General features: G+C 36.8%; 1 protein-coding gene and 1 non-coding gene across 2 annotated transcripts; both read right to left on the bottom strand.

The window, feature by feature from the left end:
* Window positions 1-281: 281 nt before the first annotated feature.
* Window positions 282-21850, bottom strand: LOC123498686 (histone H4 transcription factor-like). The gene is made up of 10 exons (XM_045246039.1): window positions 21734-21850; window positions 15272-15728; window positions 14857-15011; window positions 14177-14360; window positions 12973-13125; window positions 7926-8124; window positions 7604-7733; window positions 7318-7451; window positions 4907-5111; window positions 282-4028 (listed from the first exon to the last, which is right to left on the bottom strand). Exons 2-10 carry the CDS (start codon window positions 15708-15710, stop codon window positions 3864-3866), a joined length of 1764 nt encoding a protein of 587 aa, XP_045101974.1. The 5' UTR covers window positions 15711-15728; window positions 21734-21850; the 3' UTR covers window positions 282-3863.
* Window positions 12264-12454, bottom strand: LOC123498997. The gene has a single exon (XR_006672860.1). It is a non-coding gene; the product is annotated as a small nucleolar RNA U3 (small nucleolar RNA).
* Window positions 21851-23190: the final 1340 nt, after the last annotated feature.

Below are 23190 nucleotides of genomic sequence, written 5' to 3'. Positions count from 1 at the left end.
CTATTTGATCTTCATGTTATCTTAATTGAACTCCTCAGTCTCTCATAAGAAGTGGCAACAGATTGTATGTAACTGGATGTACTAAATAGGAAACCTTCACGGAGGTGGAGGCCGTGGTGAAGGAGACTGTGGCATTTTCCTACACCACTAAATTATCATATTTGGTTCATCTAGTGTCAAATATCTAACTGAAACACCTGAAAGAAAACACATGCATGTAATTCCAAGGTCTTGTTATTTAGAACATCAGAAGAATGATGACGTATGAGATAAAGAGAATATAAAGTATCAAAAGACTTTTATTAAATCATATAATAGTAATACTGTACATACCAAATATTCAATAGGAACAAAGACTTCTGGATTGGATTCCAGCACAACTGTAAACAAACTCATCATACACTTCAGTATAAACTTGAAATCTACAAAACTTTACCTTAATTGTCATTAATCTAATGAATACCTGTCATAATTTTCCACTTTCAAAGAATTTCTTCTCTCCTAACTTCAATGATATAAACATACACATATTACATACAAATAATACAAGCAAGTGTTGAGTAAAACATTTTACTGTGGGTAGAAGAAAGTTTATCATATAGATAAAAAAAATCATCCTAATTTCCAAGCACAAACATATCTTCACATAATTAATTTTAAATAATGTGAAGTATATTCAGAATGCACCACATATCAATCTCTTATTCTAAAACTTCTGAAGGTTAGAGCTGGCTGATGGTGGAAACCTAGAGTTCGGAAGCACTGATGGTAAAAAATAAAGCATATAAGGAAATCATCACATACTAAACATTTTATATAATCCTTTGGGACACAGAAGATGTGTATATAAATCATCATAGAATTGATATTGTCAGAGAATACAAAAAGTCTCATTGTCAAGATCAGGTATCAAGTTAACAAGCATCAACCACAATGCTAGCTGCCTTGTACTGGTATTGCATATCTCTCTATCACTAGGAATACTGCCACTAAATTGATACTTTATGATTTTCAATAGCTTATTAAAACTTATCAAAATTCTCTATTGTACAGGAAATGGCCTGGCCACACAATGCATGGCTGCCCAGGAGATATCAGAATTATGGCATCCCCTGCTGTAGTGAGGAAAGTGACACCCAGGTCAAAAGTGAGTTGTTGCATGCATTGGATAGGGCAACTCAAGTTTTTTTCATGAGGCACGTGACATATTCTGAAAGTCCAAAACATAAGTTCATAAAGTTGGAATATAATAGAAAAATCCAATATTTTTCTACTCCCAGCGTGTACAGAAAGATATACGTGGTATAGCAAGGCAAGCATCTGAGAGAAGTACTAAGAACATTCACCGCGTGTGATTATGGTGAGTTATCACCTCCCAGCCAATGGAAATGCAAATGCTTTGAGTCAAGTGCCGAGTATGGTCGCTTACCTCATTACAGCACAATGCTGTCGTGAAGTAAGTGCACGCGCAGCTAAATAAGGATCGGGACTTTCAAATGCTGTTTCTTCAATTGTTTGACATGTCGCTTACCTCACTATGGCAGGGGTACCACAATTCTTCTTGCAATACTTCAGCTACAAGTTCAACACCTTATTGCAAAGTCTCTCGAACCCCTCATAACAGATGTATGAAGGGAATGGTATCAAGTAACTGAGAATCCCTCCTCTAAATTTTTGTTCCTACAATATGAATCTCCTTGGGAAATTCATTTGATTTTAACAACATGCTAAGTCAGCATATGACATTCAGCATTACTGTTAACACTTTGGAAAGTGATACATTTTGCATACCAGTCATGATATTACTTAAAGCTTTACTTGTTCATTTTCTTGAAAAAATGTCCATCAAATAGAGAAAAACCTAATACAGTGGAACCTCACTATTTGTACACAATCCATCCCAAGAGGCTGTTTGAATTGTGATTTGTATGAATAGCAAATCATTTTTTATCATAAGAAATAATGTAGATTAGATTAATCCATTCCAGATTTTTTTATTTAAATTATATTTTGGCTTATTTACTTATTTTTCTCCCACCAATGTTAAACAAAATCATAGCTTAGTCTTATGCATTACCCAAAGTGAATTTTCCCCTTGAAAATCATAAGTAAGAATGATTATCTTATCTTATCTATGAATCCTCCACATGTCTCTTCATTCTTGTCACTAACCCTTGAATTTTTTGTTTGCATTTTCTGCATTTTGCTCTAAATCCTTTGTCTTTGGGAATTCTGTCAAATGACAGCCACACTGGGTCTCTTTTCCTCCCACAGTCACTCTTTCCGGTGTCCATTTGGCATTACTGTGTATGAAATATCAATAAATCACCAACAGTCTACAATACAACAAAGTAATAAAATTTGAATGTGAACTGTGAAGAGGCCACAGGCCAGCAATCCTTGGTATGGGGAAGGTTAATCTACTCAGGCAGCAGTGAGCAGGCCAGCAGGCTCCATCCCTGTCTATTAAACACTGTGCTGAAAGTTGTCAACTTGTCTATTTGTATGTTGTCAGATTTTAATACATATTAGTAAGAAATTATACTTAATAATTTTCTTCATTCAAAAAATACACCATTGAACTTCATATTTGCATCTGCTGTAATCATCAATATAGACTTAATTTTCCTCTTTATACTTTTGACTATATGTCTTGTATAAGAAGGCAGTGGTTCTCTGGTGCCTGACTTGCTACAGGACCAGTGCAGGACCAGGACAGGACAAGCACAGTTGATGCTTGTCCTGTACAAGTAGATCACATTTTCTATATACAGGATGTTTCATTTTGATTTAAATCATGATTTTTTTTACTCTGATTTAAATCAGCAAGTTGGTTTCATTAATCTAAAATAAAAGTTTTTCCACTTGTTCAGTTAAAGGTAACCCGTTCACAGCAAGAAGTCACTCCTTTCACCATACTAGCCCCTTTTATTGAACCTTTATCTTTCAGCATGAAAAATACGTAGAGTTGCCAGGTCAGAAACATGAGTTCAATTTTCAAACTTCACAATGAATTATTTTTTCAATTTAATTTTTGTTCTCACTGCTTTCCTTTTATGCTTGGTTGAATTATTGATCTTTTTTGAGCAATGGCTGCACTATTTTCAATAGAAATATCATAAAGAATGGCAATAAAATAAGTTTCATGAAGCTTGAGTGGATGATGCTTGGTGTACAGAAGCTAATACAAGGCCGAGCTGAAGTGACCGTGTGGGGCAGCCAGTAACAAGGCAACACTGTCCGAATCACAAGACAAGCTTATGAATGACAAGTTGAGTTTTACATGAACAAAGGACGAGTGACAAGTTGTATGATTAGCAATGTGGGCGAATGGCAGGGTTCCACTGTAACTGGTTATATTAATTTATGAACCATTCCACTGTCTATGTAATAACTTTGTAGACTCATCATAGCAATAGTAAACTTGAGACAATTTAGGCATTCTCCAGTGATTTTTAATCTTACTTCTCTCTCTCACACATTCTTCAAAACATCCTCTAATACTGCTGTGAACAGCTAAGAAGCATTGCCTTGTCTAATATCATTCCATATTGTTTGGGGGTTTTTTTCACACATCATGTAGCAACAAAGTGGCAATGCTTCATTATAGATGTCTTCTAATAAGCTTTAGTGTATGTTATACATTTTGCCACTCCTTGATTACTGACATATATGTGGTCAGTTGTAAAGTGATTTCTGCACAATGGTGCTTACTCTTTTGCTTCAGTGAAACAAGTAGAGCTTCACTAATTCATAATACACCTGAATACAATGAACCACTTCACAATACTCTAACATAAGCAGCATGTCTCAAATTATTCACAAAACAAGTAAATAGAGCAAAGTTTAATGGAAACTAAGAACTAAAGCTGTGCAGGCATGAGAACTTCTTGATATTCAATTCCTTTTGTCTTTATTTTGTCCCATGGCTCCTGCTGTGAGGTCATGAAAACTTCTTGGTCTGTAGTTCTATTGTCTGTGTCTGTGGTCTCCAAGGCATGCTGTGGATCCTGGTTGTGTGCTTCCTCCTGAAAGCAATACAACAGTCATTTCTTTTCACTGAAACTCTGACCTCTAGAAATAATGATTACCATTACTGTCATCATAGCTTACAGAGAAAGAAAAGATAAGATCCAAACTTCAGAACATTAAAACACTAATAAAAGAGATTTTTTTTTTACTTTTTAATGTAAAAAAGCAACAAAAAAATAAGAAGAAAAAAGACCAAATTGAGTGTCAGTCCCCAAAGCAACTCAAGACAATCATTGAATACTGGAGGATGTCTTGATACATCTATTTAAACAGTTCAAGTCATTGGAAAGAAAATAATATGGAAGCAGGTAGGCGGTTCCAAAGTTTACCAGAAAAAGGTATGCACGACTGAAAATACTGGTTAACTCTTCTATTAGACAGATGCACAGAATATGGAAAAAAAGCAGAATCTTTTGCAGTATGGATGTGTGGAGGAGGGAAGGCATGCAATTAGGAGGATCAAAGGAGTAGTTTGCATGAAAATAGCAGTAGAAGATAGGAAGTGATGCAACATTAAGGTGATGGTAGAAAGGTTGAGTACAGTCGGTTAGGAGAGAAATGATATGATGAAATGCTTTTTTATTCTACGCTGTCTAAAAGTGGTATGAATGGAACCCCACATGTGGAGTGAGCACACTCTAGCTGTCGGGGTAAAAGAAAATGGCAGAAACAAAGTGCATGAGATTTAGATGATGGAATACTCAAGTACTGCTTGTAGGCTACATCTCTATCATGTATAGCATGAGAACTGGCAGAGTTACTCATGCTGAGATTTAGAACAAGAAAGAAAAAAAATGAGGAATGTACTACACCTCCATGTTAGACACTATCACCTCTGTTTATGCACTTAACATACAGAAAGGTCTCAGCTTACACTCCTTAAATTCCCCTGCCCTACTGTCTCCCTGGGAGTGAGCTGGCTGCTGCTGTAGGAAACAGGAGAGGATAGGGCTGTGGATGCATATGGGGAGTCCACAATCTCAAGCTCTTCTCCATCATTCGCCATCTCTTGGTTCAATTCAATGCTCTCATATCGAACTGTCTGTAGTCGGAAAAATCCATCCTCATCCTGTTTGTACCTAAATGGAGATATCAATATATATCATTAACACTGTGCCTACATCTGTACCATGTGCACAAAAAAAAAAAAAACAGGTTTACTATCATGGATTGTTGCAATTCAATAATGGTGAGTTGTTGAATGCATTTGTCATTCCTAACTTCTTTATTCAGTAAACTTTATTTAAAGCATTCATTGGTGAATTTCTTTCTCTCTCTGTTAATGTATCAATATTAGTAATTCACATTACTGTGCATAGCAATGTCCCTAATTTTCTAAGATAAATGAGTCCTTAAATTAATGCCTTTTAGCAGGCCTTCACTACACTGACAACAGGGCTGTGTGCTATCAAATTCCACAATGTACTTTTAGTGCACCTCTGATTTGTCTATATTTATCTATCAATGTTGGTGTAGCCAGTAAGTTAACTTTCTCCTATACATACAAGGTTAAAAACTACTGAAACTTTTGCATTGTGTATTCAGCTTCTGCTCTTCTTTCTATTTGTCTATTTAAACAGCTTTTTTTTTCAGCAGCAAGAGCCCTGGAAAGCTTTCCAAAATGAAATTCTGTCATTCATATTTGATTCCCACCTAGCAAACATCTTTAGGGAAAATGAAGTAAAGGGTACCTGCACCTCCTATCTATCAATCCAACAACATAGATATACGTACTACAGTGGAACTTCACTCCTTATATCTAATTAGTTTCTGAAGGTTGTTCAAAATCTTAAATGTCTGAAAACCAAAATCATTTTAGTATTATTTTACTCTTACACCAACAGCAATGTGGCTTTTGTTACCCTTCTCACCTTAAAGAACTTTTCATTCTGAGTAAATTGAACCCATACATACCAGTCGCAAATTGTTTATAACGTTGATGAAAATGTTTAAAAATTTACCACTTCTTGGGGAGAGCGACCAACACCAGCCTGTGTGATGGACTGCTGGGCACTGAGGAATGCCGTTACATGCATTCGTTCATATGTGCATATTGTCACATTATTTGTGACCACATGAAATGAATGGTTGGTTCTTTTGTTAGGGAATGCAAACACTGACCAATAAAAATAATACAGCCAATCAGAATGGTTTGTGGAGAGAAGCAACTCTATTTGAATTCAGTCTATGGAAGATGTCTGCCTAGGCAGGGTGTCACCTCAATCATATCCAATGTATTGCCAGATTTTACGAAAATAAATAAAGTAATGACTTTATATTAATTTCTTAGCATTGTCAGTCAGGTTAGGCTAGTCTACTTTGGTTAGGTCCATTTAATTGTGTTACATAAAAGTTAATTTTGTTCTGAGGAAGTATCAATGGTGTGTGTTGCCTTAACTATATATAGGTTATGTTAATGTTAACCTAGGTTAGGTTAGGTATAGGTTGGGTTGGATTAGGGTTAGAGTTAGGATTGGGTTAGGTTGGTTAGATTAGGATTAGGAAGATTCATTCAAAACAGGTCACAATATACCAGAAAAAAAAAATGCTTTGTTTTACCACAAAATTGAGTTTCTGTAAGACGTGGGGAGTGGGTAAGAAAAACTACAGATTTGCAATGTAAATGAAGTGCATATTCCTTCGAGACAGGTCAAAATCTACCAGAAAAAATGTATTTCATCCAGAAGTGAGCTGTTGGTGTAACTCTTAAAAATTATGTTATTTTCAGTATAGGAATCAAAGTATGTAGTACAATAGATAAATCTTTTCCCAGACACCAATCCACCGTCTTAAAACCTTGTGACAGACACTCCCACTGCTATGATGGCTGCTTCACATCTCCAGCTCAGAAATTATATATCCAGAAAGGACATACTGAATGAACTTGGTGACACAGAATTCATCAGAAACTATCATTTAGATTGTGCAGGCACTTGCAAAGTGACACAGAGAGAAGCAACCCATTTACCACCAAATTAAGGCGATCATAACACTTGAGATTTTGTTGTTGGGAGAAGCTACTTCCAAAATGCAATTGTGCAGTTGTGATGGCATTTACAATCATTGAGAGAATTACAGGTTGCTCAGGATTATTCATGAGCCCTGAGTCTAAGCAATGACAGAATGCTTGCAAGCTGTGAATGTGTGTGTAAGGATGTACTTTGTTTTACCCATCCAACTTTTAGAAGAGTAACAGATAGATCAGCTTATTCAAAAGTACTTACTTCATAAGTATGACTAACAGTCTACCACTTAAGATGTTTTAGGGATATGAATTATACATACCTGAATCGTGTGTGTCCTACTGGCCACTCATAGTTGTGAATCTTGATAAGGTGCTTGGTGAGGCTGTCTGAGAGGCTGAACTTGGAGTCACACACATGACAAGCATAATGACGCTTCTGCAGCCCATTGTGAACCTAAGGTACAAAGATGACAATATCAAACTAAGAGATAAAATTCTGGAGTGCCACTGTTTTGGCATTACATTACTACACTTTTAATATCAAACCAATGAGTCAGTTTCAGTACAAATATTAATGGAATGCAGAGTTTTCTCACACCTCCTTACCAATCTAATATGCTTATTCTGGGATGACAGTGAGCGGGATTTGTATGTGCAATTTTGGAAGGGGCAACTGTATGCCGGCTCAGCAGAGTGAACTGAGAGGTGGCGGGTCATGTCTCCAAGGTTTGTAAAGCTGTGAAGACAATATACTATTAATAATATCAACCACAACAATCCATCAAACAACAAACTCTGAAAAGTAAGTATAACACTCATGAAGTAAATTGGTTCCTACAGATTCACTATCACACCTACACAAGCAGTTATTACATCACAATACACTTTAGAATTCAAGATGATGATAATCAAACACTGCAATCCTTACCCTCGTCCACACTCCATACACTTGTGTGGCTTGTCCTTCCTGTGGCGGTAACGCACATGGACTGCCAGCGCTGACTTGTTTGGCACAGTCATGTCACATTCTGGACATTTATAATGGTTGATGTGATGGCGCACATGATCACGAAGCAACCTCTCATTGGCGTATCTTCGTGAGCAATGAGAACACTGATACTGCTGAGCTGCAAGGTAGCATGTCATTCACATCTTTATACCTGCATCTTCTGACAAGAAAATTATGATGCACGGAAGTGTTGCTTTTTTAAGACAATACCTGAAGCCAAATAAAAATCTCTCAGACCAGGCCATCTTAGATAACAAAAGCAAATTACAAACATCCATCTAATCTCAAAAGAAGCACTTTACCTTCACTCATTCTATTTAATGACAATAAAGTATATCTATTACACAGACACAGACAGATGGACAGACAGAAAGGACACACACACACACACACACACACACACACACACACACACACACACACACACACACACACACACACACACACACACAGTGATGTATTATCAAGAGAAGTTTACAAAACAGCAAGGAATAGATATGTTGAAGTAAGAAGAACAGCACAAAAGGAATATGAACAGAGAGTGGTGGAAAACTGTGATAGAGACCCTAAAATGTTTTACAAATTCATAAATGGAAAACTAAATAAAAGGGAGGCAATAGAAAAGGTAAAAAATGGGGAAGAAGTATATGAGGATGCTTGAGATATAGCTGAAATTTTGAACGACAACTTTTGCAAAGTGTTTACAAAGGAGGAGCATTTTATAGGAGAAGGGCCTACGGAAATAAAGCAAATGCAGGACATCATGGTTACTAAGGAAGATGTAAGGAAAATTATAAGCAATTTGGATATTAATAAATCAATGGGGCCTGATGGCATATCTGGGAGGTTGCTAAAAGAATGTAAGGATCAATTGTTGAACCCCGTATTTGATATTGTGGAAACCTCCATACGAACAGGAATAGTCCCGAAAGAGTGGAAAAGAGCTGACATTGTGCCTATATATAAGAATGGTAGTAGAATGGAACCGTTAAATTATAGACCAGTATCGTTGACTAGTATATTGTGCAAGGTATGTGAAGAAGTAATTAAAGCTAAGTGGAGTGAGTATCTAGAAAGTGAAAACATTCTGAGTGAAAGGCAGTTTGGTTTCAGAAAAGGAAGATCGTGCGTATCCAATTTATTATGTTTTTATTCAAGAGTGACTGACATACTACAACATAGAGAGGGATGGGTGGATGCTATCTACCTGGACTTGAGAAAGGCCTTTGATAAAGTACCACACAATAGACTGATGTGGAAACTAAAGAAGATTGGAGGAGTAAATGATAAACTAGCAAAATGGATGGAAAATTACTTAGTGGGAAGAGAAATGAGAACAGTGGTGAGAGGAAGGAAGTCCGAGTGGAAGAAGGTAACCAGTGGAGTTCCACAAGGGTCAGTGCTTGGTCCCATCATGTTTTTGATTTATGTTAATGATATGCCAGTAGGAATTGACAGTTACATGAACATGTTTTGGACGATACTAAAATTATGAGGAGAGTAAAGAATGTGGAAGATTGTAACAAGTTACAGGAAGATCTTGATAAAATATATGAGTGGAGTAAAGAGTGGCAGATGGAATTTAATATAGACAAGAGCCATGTTATGAAAATGGGAAGAAGTAGATACAGACCAAACAGGGATTACAGGCTGGGTGATGAGAAAATTAAAGAGACCAATGAGGAGAAAGACTTAGGAGTAACCGTGCAAAACACTTTGTCACCGGAGAAACACATTAACAAGATATTTTGGAAAACATATAACATGCTTCAAAATATTGGCCTTGCATTCCACTACCTAGATGAAGGAATGATGAAGAAGATATTATGTACCTTAATAAGACCCCAGTTAGAATATGCAGCTTGTGTCTGGTCACCGCATATGAAGAAAAATGTGAAGAAGGTGGAAAGGGTACAGAGGCTGGCAACAAGGATGGTACCAGGACTCAGGGAGTTAGACTATGAGGAAAGACTGAGGAAACTGGGGCTGACCACATTAGAAGAGAGAAGAACAAGAGGAGACATGATAACTATGTATAAATTGGTGAACAAGATTGACATATTGGACAGAGAGTTGATAAAGGTGACCACAAGTAATCATCTCCGAGGACATGGAAAAAACTAATAAAGACATCTGTCTAAATGACGTGAGAAAATACAGTTTCCGCATCGTAGTATTGATAAGTGGAATAAACTGAGCAGTGATGTCGTTGACGCGTGTGTGTCAATCAGATGAAAGAGAGATATGACAGGAATGGACAAGGAGACAGGACACAGAGAGCTTAGCTCGGGCCCTGTAATACACAAATAGGTAAATACACACACACACACACACACACACACACACACACACACACAAAAAAAAAAAAAAAAAAAAACAATAGAATGGAAGAGAGCCAACATAATCCCAATATTCAAAGGAGGAAAGTCAACTGAGCCATTAAATTACAGACCAGTGTCACCTACAAATGTTATGGGGAAGATATGTGAAATTGTTATAAAAAAAATGGGTTAAATATCTGGAAGAGGAACAAGTTATATCGAACAGACAGTTTGGGTTCAGGGCAGGACGGTCATGCATGTTGAACTTATTAAGTTTCTACTCAAGAGTAATAGAAGGACTGAAAAGCAGAGATGGATGGTTGGACACAGTATACCTGAACATAAAAAAAAAAATTTATAAAGTCCTTCATGGCAGACTACTTTGGAAGTTTGAGAGCATAGGAAGACTAAGAGGAGCTTTGTTAGATTGGATAAGGGATTGTTTGCAGGAGAGAGATGAGAACTGTGATCAAAGATACATACTCATCTTGGGGTAAAGTAACAAATGGAGTGCCGCAAGGGTCAGTGTTAGCCCCCATTATGTTCCAGGTACAGAAAATGACATACAAAATGGGGTAAACAGTTATATTAATTTGTTTGTTGATGATGTAAAATTGCTAAGAGTAATCAAAACCTGAGAAGACTGTTTGCTGCTGCAGGAAGATATAAAGAAAATTTACGAGTGGAGTAAGAAGTGAAAATTAGAGTTAAGTGCCAAGAAATGTCACGAAATGGAATTAGGAACAAATAATGAAGACTAAAGAGGAAAAAGGTCTGGGAGTGGTTATACAGGAAAATCTGAATCCCCAAAAACACATAAGTAAGATATTTGGATTATCATATAAAATGTTGACTAATATTAGAGTGGCATTTCAATATTTGCACAAAGATATGATGAAAAAAATTATTTATTACGAGCTTGATACATCCAAAGTTGGAATATGCAGCAGTGGTCACCAAGCTAGAAAAAAGATATAAGAAGATTAGAACGGATCCAAAAGATAGCTACAGAGATGGTGCCGGAACTAAAGGACCTAACATATAAAGAAAGGCTAAAGGAAATGGGACTGCCAACCTTACAAGATAGAAGAGAACAAGGAGACCTAATAACAATGTATGAATAGTAAATGGCATTGAAAAGATAGACAAGGAAGACCTGGTGCTGGTGACAAGAAGGTGGAAGGATAAGGGGACATGTAAAGAAGATTAGGATGAGGCAGTGTGTGAAGGATATTGGAAAATAGTTTTCCACATAGAATGGTGGAAAAGTGGAATACATTGAATAATGAAATTGTTACAGTACATAATGTGCATAACTTTAAAGAAAAATTGGATAAATGGAGACATGGAGACAGGACACTATGAGCCCCGCTCGAACCATGTACAATACAACTAGGTAAACACACACACACACACACACACACACACACACACACACACACAGCCCGGTAGCTCAGTGGTTAGAGCGCTGGCTTCACAAGCCAGAGGACCGGGGTTCGATTCCCCGGCCGGGTGGAGATATTTGGGTGTGTCTCCTTTCATGTGTAGCCCCTGTTCACCTAGCAGTGAGTAGGTACAGGAAGTAAATCGAGGAGTTGTGACCTTGTTGTCCCGGTGTGTGGTGTGTGCCTGGTCTCAGGCCTATCCGAAGATCGGAAACAATGAGCTCTGAGCTCGTTCCGTAGGGTAACGTCTGGCTGTCTCGTCAGAGACTGCAGCAGATCAAACAGTGAATCACACACACACACACACACACACACACACACACACACACACACACACACAGGAAAAAAAGGTGCAGAGCAAATTTTCTTTCTGCTTAAAAACAAAACATTTACTAAGTGTATCTTTGTTTATCATTAACTCTTAAAGGACCAAAAGTGGCTATAGCAGGTTTACCAGGTGAGGACTGCATGTGAGAACTAATTTTTTTTTTTTCACTCAGTCTGTACCCAACCTACCATACCCATTACTAGGTGTGGACAGTCCTAAAACCCCTGGATCATCCAAGTGGCAGTTTCTCACTCAGGGATGGACACAGCCTCAGCGTGGCAAGAGGTTACACCAAGTTTCGGTCAGGGAACTTGGCAATCATACTATGAAAGTGATCCTATGAAGTATGATAATTTTTTCCAACTTTTCTTTCAATTTTTATACAGGTATTCCCTGCTAACCAGTTCACTATTAAACAATATTTCACTTTTAAGGTTATTGTTTTTTTATTAACCTTTCTCTCTGAGACAATCAGTTAAGTCTCATTTTTACAATATCACCAGTACACACCCATTCACTCTGTACACATGTACAGAAGCCACATCCATACACATGGCAAGCAAGTGATTCACTCACTACTTCATACAAGTTATACAAGCTATTTTCAACATTTATCGCTGGAGAGCTGGTCCCATTGAGACAAAAATCATCACCACCACTGCACCACCAGTCCCTTAAGGCTTAATGGATAAAATATAATGTGTCATATCAATTACAATCTATGAGTGCAGATTGAAAAATTAAAAAAAACTATGCAATATCAATTTCTACAAAATAATTACAAGCTTTAAAAGAAATGTTCCAAGTAAATTTCTTAATATCACAGAAATATCCCATTAGAAAAATCAAAGCATTTCCAAAGCCACACTCACCCTCCAAGGGCATCTGTCGGGTGCAGTGATCAAAGAATTTAGTGTTGGAAGCAAAAATCCCTCCACAATTTGGACATCCTACAATCTTCTCTTGAGTGTGACTACGGACATGATCTCTGAGGCGAACCCTCAGAGAGAATGATGAAGTGCAACCTGGAAAGAAATCAATTATGTAAATTGCATGCAGTTTGCAAGATCAGAAGACCAGTTGGCATAAAAATGACAGTAGATCACAAGAGATGCACCATATTAGTGATGAGGAAAAGGCTGAAGACAGTCAGTTAAGAGAAAAGTTGATGACAAAAAACTTTTGATTCCATAGTCTAAAAAAAGTGGTATAAGTGGAACACCCCCATTAATGCGAAGCACACTCCATACATGGACGGATAAGGCCCCTGTACAGAGTTAGCTACCATAAAAGAGAAAAAAACTGGCAGAAATTAATTACTTAGAACACCTAATTTCATGGAAGCTGCTTTAGCTAGAGAAGAGATGTTAAGTATCCAATTAGATTAAAAGTAAATGACAGATTAAGGATATTCAGTGTAGAAGAGAGGGATGGTTGAGTGTATTGAAGAATAGTTGTCTGGAAGGTTGTGTCAAGCTGACATATGGAGGACTTGAGTTTTTGAGGCATTGAACAATGATAAGTATGCTCTGCCCTAATCAGAATTTTTGTGAGTTTGGAAGTCAGACATTCTTTGACTTTCTTGCAAGAGCTGTCTACTTCTTGAAGGACTGGATGTCTACAAAAAGACATGGAAAAATGAACTGTTGTATCATCAGCATAGGAGTGGATAGGACAAGAAGTTTGGTTTAGAAGACCATAAATGAATAATTGGAAGAGTTGGTGACAAAATTAGAACTGTTAATAGATTCAGGAGAGGATCAGTGACATACATGTAGCTAATGTTCATTAGTAGCATAATATCATTTCTAAGATGTATGAAGAATTAAAGAATAGAAAATATTTCTAATTCCATATCATAGTAGTTAGCACTTGGATTCTTGTCATAGCCAGCTACTCCCACAGACAACTGATGTCACTGATTTCTCAAGGAACCTCGATACCGTGTTTTGGCAGACACATCCAGCTGTACTATGCCTCCAACATTCATCACACTATTTATGATTATAAAATAAAAACATAACAATGTGATTCATTTTGACTAGAAAACACATATGGTAATGTATAAGTTCTTACCATCCCAAGAACACAAAAACATCATCTTGTTTGTTTGCATTTTGTCAGTATTTCTTACATGGCTCAGCACATGGCAATAAAAATCATGCGCTGAAGCAAATCTTACATCGCAGTCCTCCCACATGCACTGAAAAAATTCTGGTATCTCCGGTATCATGTTGCGACCCGAGGAATCCAAGATGCACTAGGGGAGAAGATCAAGCATTACATTTTGATTTAAGACTTTTACACTTAAGTAATAATACAGAAGTATGTAGCAAAAAGCATAAAGTATCATATAATAAAGTATGTTGCCATTCATATAATGTAATGGCAAGTCCATCTTTGTGAACAAGAGCACAAATATACCTTCCTTAATTTCCTGTATGAGGATGACCTGCTCAATTTAATTATTACTTAAGCTATTGATGCTTTCACTGACTATTATAGTTTGCAGTAAGCTGGGTAACCAATTTTAATAAAATAATCACTACTTTTCAAATTGAAAATACTCTTATCAACTAAACTCACAACTATACACTGGTATACACTAGTAAGTAAGCATGCTTTTAAAGGCTGAAGAAAGATTTTCAAGTATGGAGATATTCTCAGTAACAAAACTCAACACTATACAATGTCAGTAAACATGCTCTTTTACACTGCAAAGAAACTTTTAAGTTTATCATAACACTAAAACTTACCTTTTCGTTCCTCTCTTCCAATAAGATCAAACCAATGCTTTTGATCTTGCCATGGAAAGCATGAAAATAAACATGACGATCCATTTCATCCTTTGAGTTGCAAGCAAAGTCACATTCCCTCCAGTAGCACAGGTAACCATCGCTAGATGAAGGACCTGCAAAGGTATCTTACATATAAAATAATCCATGCAAGCCTAGCATCTCTTGCAAGACACACACTACTGGGAAAATTTAACAAAGCATCCACTGTCATGATACTTAACACTCAATATATAAATAAGGCAAAAAAAATATAGTAGCATACTATTATATTGTGCATACCTTTACAAAAAAACATACATAAAAAAATGAATTATGTACACCATATAAGCACAATCCAATATCTGCTATGGAAGAATAAGAATGCTTCACAAACCTGCTATGGCTACAAGGTGCTCTGTTATGTGGGCGATGAAACGCTCCACCTTGGTGAAGACAAAAGTACACATGTTCCATTCACAGGCTATGGAGATGTTTTTGAGTCGTGCATCTGCATTGACCCTCTTCTTTGTCTTCTTTGCTTTGTCTTGGTTCACACTGGACTGGCTGGTCACATCATCGGGGTCATCCACCATCTCACTGATTGGTTCATATATGTAGGCCATGGCTGCTCCTATGCTTCCTGGATGATGCTGGATAGTATTCCCCTCAACCTCTCCACTGGTGTATGTCTCATGAGCTTGACTGGCTACCACATTGGGCGTGAGTATTTCCCCTTCTTGCAGTACCCCATCAGGAGACGTATGACCCATCTCCCCTCCATCCCAGGCTTCATCAACAGCATCAACATCACTTAACTTTCTCTTCCGTGTCATTGCTCAACTCCCTGCAGCCTGTGTCAAGGGCAAGTACACAAACAAAATATCTAATTACAACAGAGGCATTATTTAGTGTGAAGTCTGAGATGACCTCTTGGGTGTGGCTGGGTCAGTCCATACTGTTGTCAGATCTCTCACATACACCACACTGGAGCAATTTACTAACCAAGAATGATCAGATATGTCTTAGGTCTAGGTCACCTGGCTGACAATGTCACACAAGCTGTGGTTCCAGGAATAATCAAATATATGGAAAGGCATTTTTTTACCCTTAACACATTATTTGTGATACGACCCACCAGTGGGTCGCCAGCCTTTGGCCAGTGTTGCGATGCGACCCACCAGTGGGTCATACAGCAGTTTTCATAGATATCACGTTTCTATCTTACTATTAACAGAAATTGGATTATATAATAAAATTGCAATAAACAGTATGCGTAGGAGGCATAGTAAACACTTTTTGATAAGTAATATGAAGTTTATTTCATTTTTACAATTATAAAAATTAAATGAAAAAATTGTGTTTTTTTTTTCATACTATTTTCCTAATACATGAAATATAATGCATTTTTTCCTTCAGGAGAGCACAAATTCTCTTTATTAAATTAAAAATCATCCTGTTTTCATATTTCTTTCTAATAAATGTAATAAAACCCTTCACAACATAAAACATTTCTATGACAAATAATTGAAACAGATTGGACTTTCCTTGACAAGCTTTAGTAATTTTCATTATTGATCTTTTCATAATTTTCCTATCAATTGGACAAACTTTTAGCAAAAGGAAACATTGGTGATCCTCAAAAACTTCATATCTTATAAACATAAGTAATGAAACAAGAAAGAAATTTACTGAAAAAATACCTGCTACATGTTTCCATTATTTACTTTGAATGTTTTGTTTCAAAGCATGACAGACATAAGTAAGGCTTGCCATCACACAAGCTGCAGAAAGTAGATACTTTTTTTGCTCTTTTTGATGCTACTTTACTTCCTTCGTTTGTGGATATTATTTCATAACACCCTATACATCTCTTTCGAGATTCTCTCTTTGATCCTTCAGCTTCTGATAGGAAATGCTATCTTCCCTTTCTTCTGTTGAACTAGGTCCACCATAAAATTGTTTAGGGTGCATTTTCTAAGTCTGCAAAACAGACAAAGATATCTAAACAAATTGTTAGTAATGGAAAATATATTGTAATACGTATAGAGATGCTATGAAAATCGAAAAAAAATGTTTGTCCACCGGTGAGTGGCATCGCAGTAATATCATTGATTTTTCATGGTATGCGATGTGACCCACTGGTGGGCAAACAATTTGAGGTTGCCAGTGCGTTCATGTGTGCTCCCAGACTTCACTCATCTCCTCTCGCTTCGCTGGCAGGAGCCACACTGACGTGACAACGATTTATTTGAATCACAGTGAGGGAGAGTTTGCCACGGTGCCAACCGCAAGTAACATGTTAAACAGTATGCGAATCATAAAATTGTACAGCCTTAATATGAAAGTGTCATTCAAAATCAATGGTCTGATAGAGAAGCATTCATCAGCCTGTCATAAGAGATGTGACAACACCGTGAGATTCGACAAGCCACACAAAACCTCATCTCAAGTCTTGAAAGACCATAAAAGAAATCATGTGTCATGTCCTTATCAAAATTTGCCTTCACTCCTCTAAATGTTCGACAGTCATCATTAGAAAACATTGAACTTGATGCTGCCCCTCAAGCACGGCCCAGTGCTGCAGACCTCATCATGGAAGGCTGACACACGTAAGGATATGCTGCCATGGCCAAAAAGTGGCAATAAAGAGGACTTTTGTTGGCTGTGGTTTTCTGGCAAGGCAAAAATTATCTTAAGTATTGCAAATATTTTATTTTCATTAATTACTTACTTGCATTAACTATTTCTAGCAATAAAATAAGTGGCCACATCAGCAGCCTTTGCTCGTGACTTCTGGTATCTAGCCAAAAACATCTCAAATAACTTCACTTCTTCATCTTTCCCTCCTTTATTTCATCCTGATGGCACCACTGCCATCTCTTCTGTCTCTAAAGCTGAACTCTTTTCTCAAACCTTTGCTCACAACTCCACCTTAGACGATTCTGGGCTTGTCCCTTCCTCTCCTCCTCCCTCTGACTATTTCATGTCTACAATCAAAATTCTTCGTAATGATGTTTTCCATGCCCTTGCTGGCCTAAACCCTCGGAAGGCTTATGGACCTGATGGGGTCCCTCCTATTGTTCTCAAAAACTGTGCTTCTGTGCTTGCACCTTGCCTGGCCAAACTCTTCCAACTTTGTCTATCGACTTCTACCTTTCCTTCCTGCTGGAAGTTCGCCTACATTCAGCCTGTTCCTAAAAAGGGTGACCGTTCTAACCCCTCAAACTACCGTCCTATAGCTTTAATCTCTTGCTTGTCTAAAGTTTTTGAATCTATCCTGAATAGGAAGATTCTCAAACATCTGTCACTTCACAATCTTCTGTCTGATCGCCAGTATGGCTTCCGTCAAGGTCGCTCTACTGGTGATCTTCTGGCTTTCCTTACTGAGTCTTGGTCATCCTCTTTTAGAGATTTCGGTGAAACTTTTGCTGTTGCGTTAGACATATCAAAAGCTTTTGATAGAGTCTGGCATAAAGCTTTGATTTCAAAACTGCCCTCTTACGGCTTCTATCCTTCTCTCTGCAACTTTATCTCATGTTTCCTTTCCGACCGCTCTATTGCTGCTGTGGTAGACGGCTACTGTTCTTCTCCTAAACCTATTAATAGTGGTGTTCCTCAGGGTTCTGTCCTGTCACCCACTCTCTTTCTATTATTCATTAATGACCTTCTTAACCAAACTTCTTGCCCTATCCACTCCTACGCTGATGATACCACCCTACATCTTTCCACGTTCTTTCAGAGACGTCCAACCCTTCAGGAAATTAACAGATCACGCGGGGACGCCACGGAACGCCTGACTTCCGATCTTTCTAAAATTTCCGATTGGGGCAGAGAAAATCTAGTAGTTTTCAATGCCTCAAAACTCAATTCCTCCATCTATCAACTCGACACAACCTTCCAGACAACTATCCCTCTTCTTCAATGACACTCAACTGTCTCCTCTTCCACAATGAATATCCTCGGTCTGTCCTTTGCTCATAATCTTAACTGGAAACTTCACATCTCATCTCTTGCTAAAACAGCTTCTATGAAATTAGGTGTTCTGAGGCGTCTCCGACAGTTTTTCTCGCCCTCCAACTGCTTACTCTGTATAAGGGCCTTATCCGTCCCTGTATGGAGTACTCTTCGCATGTTTGGGGGTTCCAGTCACACAGCTTTGCTTGATAGGGTGGAATCGAAAGCTCTTCGTCTCATCAACTCCCTCCTCTGACTAACTGTCTTCAGTCTCTTTCTCACCGCCGAAATGTTGCATCCCTTTCTATATTTTATCGCTATTTTCATGGTAACTGTTCTACTGATCTTGCTAACTGCATGCCTCCCCTCCTCCTGCGGCCACGCTGCACAAGGCTTTCTTCTTCCTCTCATCCCTATTCTGTCCAACTCTCTAATGCAAGAGTTAACCAGTACGCTCAATCATTCATCCCTTTCACTGGTAAACTCTGGAACTCCCTCCCTGCATCTGTATTTCCAAATTCCTACAACTTGTCTTCTTTTAAGAGGGAGGTATCGAGGCATTTGCTCCCCTAATTCTGGCTGACGGTTTTGGCACTTTTTGTACTCTTTGGAGAGCCAGCGCTCAAGTGGACTTTTTTCTAACTTTCTTTTTTTTGCCCTTGGCTGGCCCTCTTCCCTACGTAAAAAAAAAAAAAAAAAAAAAAAAAAAAGTGTCTCACCACCTGCACTGGATCAAAACACTCACAAAAAGACTGGCCACACCATTCACACCCACATGAAGACTATCTTTTATTCTTTTACTCTTACATGAGTCTCAACTTGGCTCAGTGATTAGTTTCCACTGGCCAATTTAAAATATAGAATTAATTTAACCAATTACAGCATTTTATTCCATCTTGTGGAGGGAGAAGCACTTTAATTTGAAATATTTTAATATGTAATTTCAAGGAAGATGTCTGTCTGTGGTGGGTGTTGCCTCAATTATTCAGGCCAGGTTATGTAAGGTTAAAATAGTGTCCTTAGGAGTAGGATAATTTTCCTCAATTTTCCTAAGTCTATATGTCACTCACATATGTCTCATAACCCAGAAAACCTCTGACCCCCACAGGCCCCAAGTTTGTTTGAGGGGTTAGATAGGGTTGATGTACAGAATGGGAGGATGGAGCTCTTAAAAGAATAGCCTTACCTAACCTACCTTAACCATAAAATGGATAAAAAATAATGGCTTTATTGCTGTTTCAACCTAGGTCTAACATCATATGAAGGTACATATAGAGCTTTGCAAGGTCTACATCTCACTCTTTGGAGAATTTCTACTCATATTTCAGCCCGTCAGAAACTAAGTTTACCTTGTGGGGTGGTCTAGGGGGTCAAAGGCTCCTCTGGTTAGGTTAGTCAACCTTATGTGGTAGTTTAGTAAGTTTAGGGGGTCAAAAGAGAAGTATGAATTGAAACCACAAATTTGGCAAATTCATATCAAAGGAATGAACAATTCGCGACGGTAAATATGTATATACATTTTCGAGAGATGGTAAATATTTGCAACTCCTTCCTTTCTGTCACAATTTGTTGATTTTCAAGAGTACCAATATGAACCAATAATAGCTGGCCACACGGAAAAAAATAAAAAATAAAATCATAAAGGTAAAAAGTACAGAGAGAGTACAACCACATTCAGTTGTGAGATTAGTGACAAACAAAGGCTTCTGATAAACATTAACCTGAGAGATGGTAAATCTACAGAGTTTCACTACCTTGCCCTTTCTGGATGAAACAATTTTTTTTCTGGTAGATTTCGGCTTGCTTTTAATTAAAATACCACTTGTTTTTGGCACAAATCAACCATTTTTTTTTTACAGCCCCAAAACATATTATGATTTGCAAAAAAAACAACTGGTAAATTAATTAAAAACAAGCCGAAATCTACCAGAAAAAATTTGTTTCGTCCAGAAAAGAACCTAACCTAACCTAACTAAACTTAACCTAAGCTAACCTAACCTAACTAAACCTAACCTAACCCAACCTAATCTAACCTAACCTAACTAAACCTAATCTAACCTAACCAAACCTAATCTAACCTAACTAAACCTAATCTAACCTAACCTAACTAATCCTAACCTAACCCAACCTAACCTAACTAAACCTAATCTAACCTAGCCTAACCCAACCTAACCTAACTAAACCTCAGGGGCCGTCGTGATTGTTGGAAATAATTATGCTTTTTTTTTTTTCATTGGCCGCCGCTTCAGTTTCAAAAGAACAGAACCAATTAAACGCATGCTCAGACAATGGTATGTCACGGAGCCCGCCGAGCCGCCGCGAGCGCCTGACACCATCATAACATAACATAACATAAATAATAGGATAACAAAAGGCCACCAGGGCCCATCTAGGTTATCCTGTATCAGTCGCACAGCGACCTCGTCATCAGTACTTAAAGATACACTTACAAGTACACAATACATTATATACTACGTAATTCTAAATATCAGTGTGCGGCAGGGTTTGATGCGGGAGGCGAGGCTAGTGTCACGGCTCATCACCAAAACACCAAAACACGCTTAAATTTTAAAAAATCTATGTCGCCATTCAAAAAGGTTGCACCTAGTATATATGGGGTTCAAATTACTCGTAATCAGGAGCTCTATCTCTTGAGGTGGCTAAAAAACACGTAGCTGATTGTGGTGAAACTCTGCAGTAATACCTGAGAGATTACTACTCGTAGTGAAATACGTAGTGGATACCTAACTATAAAAAATAAACAAATAATTTTAAAGATATATCAATAATAAACACAATTCAACTCCCATCTAACCACTAAGCATTGATCAGAAACCTGAAATGTTAGCCTGAGTATGCAATGACATGCTTGACTGACCACAAAGACTTTATATAAGCATACCTGGGACAATCACCGTGGGTCTACTGGGATTCAAGTAGACCCGTTGACACTCGAATCAAAGGTGAAGCAAGACAGGACGCGCGGGACTGTTCCTGTATTGTGATGCGTGGGCCTGTCTTACTCTGTAGGCAGAAACACTGCGCGGGAAAGTTCAAGTCGCAGAGGAGACCGTCCCCGTGTTGGTTAAGGCCCTATCACACTGGCCTATGATACGCGGAACCAGGAACATTCGCTCTAGATAGCTGGAACTTGCCCGGGATTAGCGGAACCAAGTTGGGATGGCTTCATATTCATCCCGGTTCTCCGTATGTTATCCCAATGGAAAAGTAAAGGGGCTATCACACTGGCCTATGATACGCGGAACGCGGACGATGGAGGAACACTATCACACACAAGCTGCCCGTGTTCTTGTTATGCTAGGCAAGCTGCCCACTAATATATATATATATATATATATATATATATATATATATATATATATATATATATATATATATATATATATATATATATATATATATATATATATATATATATATATATATATATATATATATATATATATATATTTATATATTCAATATGAAATATTATTTAATATTCCAATATGAAAAATTTAGTCACATTCTTTTTAGTTCAAATGAAAAGTTTTTATTACATATATCATGTTAAAGGGGCTATCACACTGGCCTATGATACGCGGAACCAGGAACATCCGCTCTAGATAGCTGGAACTTGCCCGGGATTAGCGGAACCAAGTTGGGATGGCTTTTTATATATACCCATCCCGGTTCTCCGTATGCTATCCCAATGGAAAGTAAATATGATATATGTAATAAAAACTTTTCATTTGAACTAAAAAAAAGAATGTGACATATTGGAATTTCATATAATATATATATATATATATATATATATATATATATATATATAATATATATATATATATATATATATATATATATATATATATATATATATATATATATATATATATATATATATATATATATATATATATATATATATATATATATATATATATATATATATATATATATATATATATATATATATATATATATATATATATATATATATATATATATATATATATATATATATATATATATATATATATATATATATATATATATATATATATATATATATATATATATATATATATATATATATATATATATATATATATATATATATATATATATATATATATATATATATATATATATATATATATATATATATATATATATATATATATATATATATATATATATATATATATATATATATATATATATATATATATATATATATATATATATATATATATATATATATATATATATATATATATATATATATATATATATATATATATATATATATATATATATATATATATATATATATATATACATATATCATGTCGA

The sequence above is a fragment of the Portunus trituberculatus genome, chromosome 48 (genome assembly GCF_017591435.1).
Source record: "Portunus trituberculatus isolate SZX2019 chromosome 48, ASM1759143v1, whole genome shotgun sequence".
In the NCBI taxonomy this organism is placed as follows: Eukaryota; Metazoa; Arthropoda; class Malacostraca; order Decapoda; family Portunidae; genus Portunus; species Portunus trituberculatus.
Note: the sequence above shows the minus strand (reverse complement) of the source record. Positions and strands in the feature narration are given on the sequence as shown.

Bases quoted from the DNA above. Each gene is read 5' to 3' on its own strand.
- LOC123498686 (XM_045246039.1), bottom strand. From the start codon at position 15,710: ATGACACGGAAGAGAAAGTTAAGTGATGTTGATGCTGTTGATGAAGCC. The intron at 13,126-14,176 runs GTAAGAACTTAT...ATTTCTTTCCAG, and splicing joins GTTTTTGTGTTCTTGGGATG to GTTGCACTTCATCATTCTCT. The intron at 4,029-4,906 runs GTAAGCTGAGAC...TATTGCTTTCAG, and splicing joins GGCAGGGGAATTTAAGGAGT to GAGGAAGCACACAACCAGGA.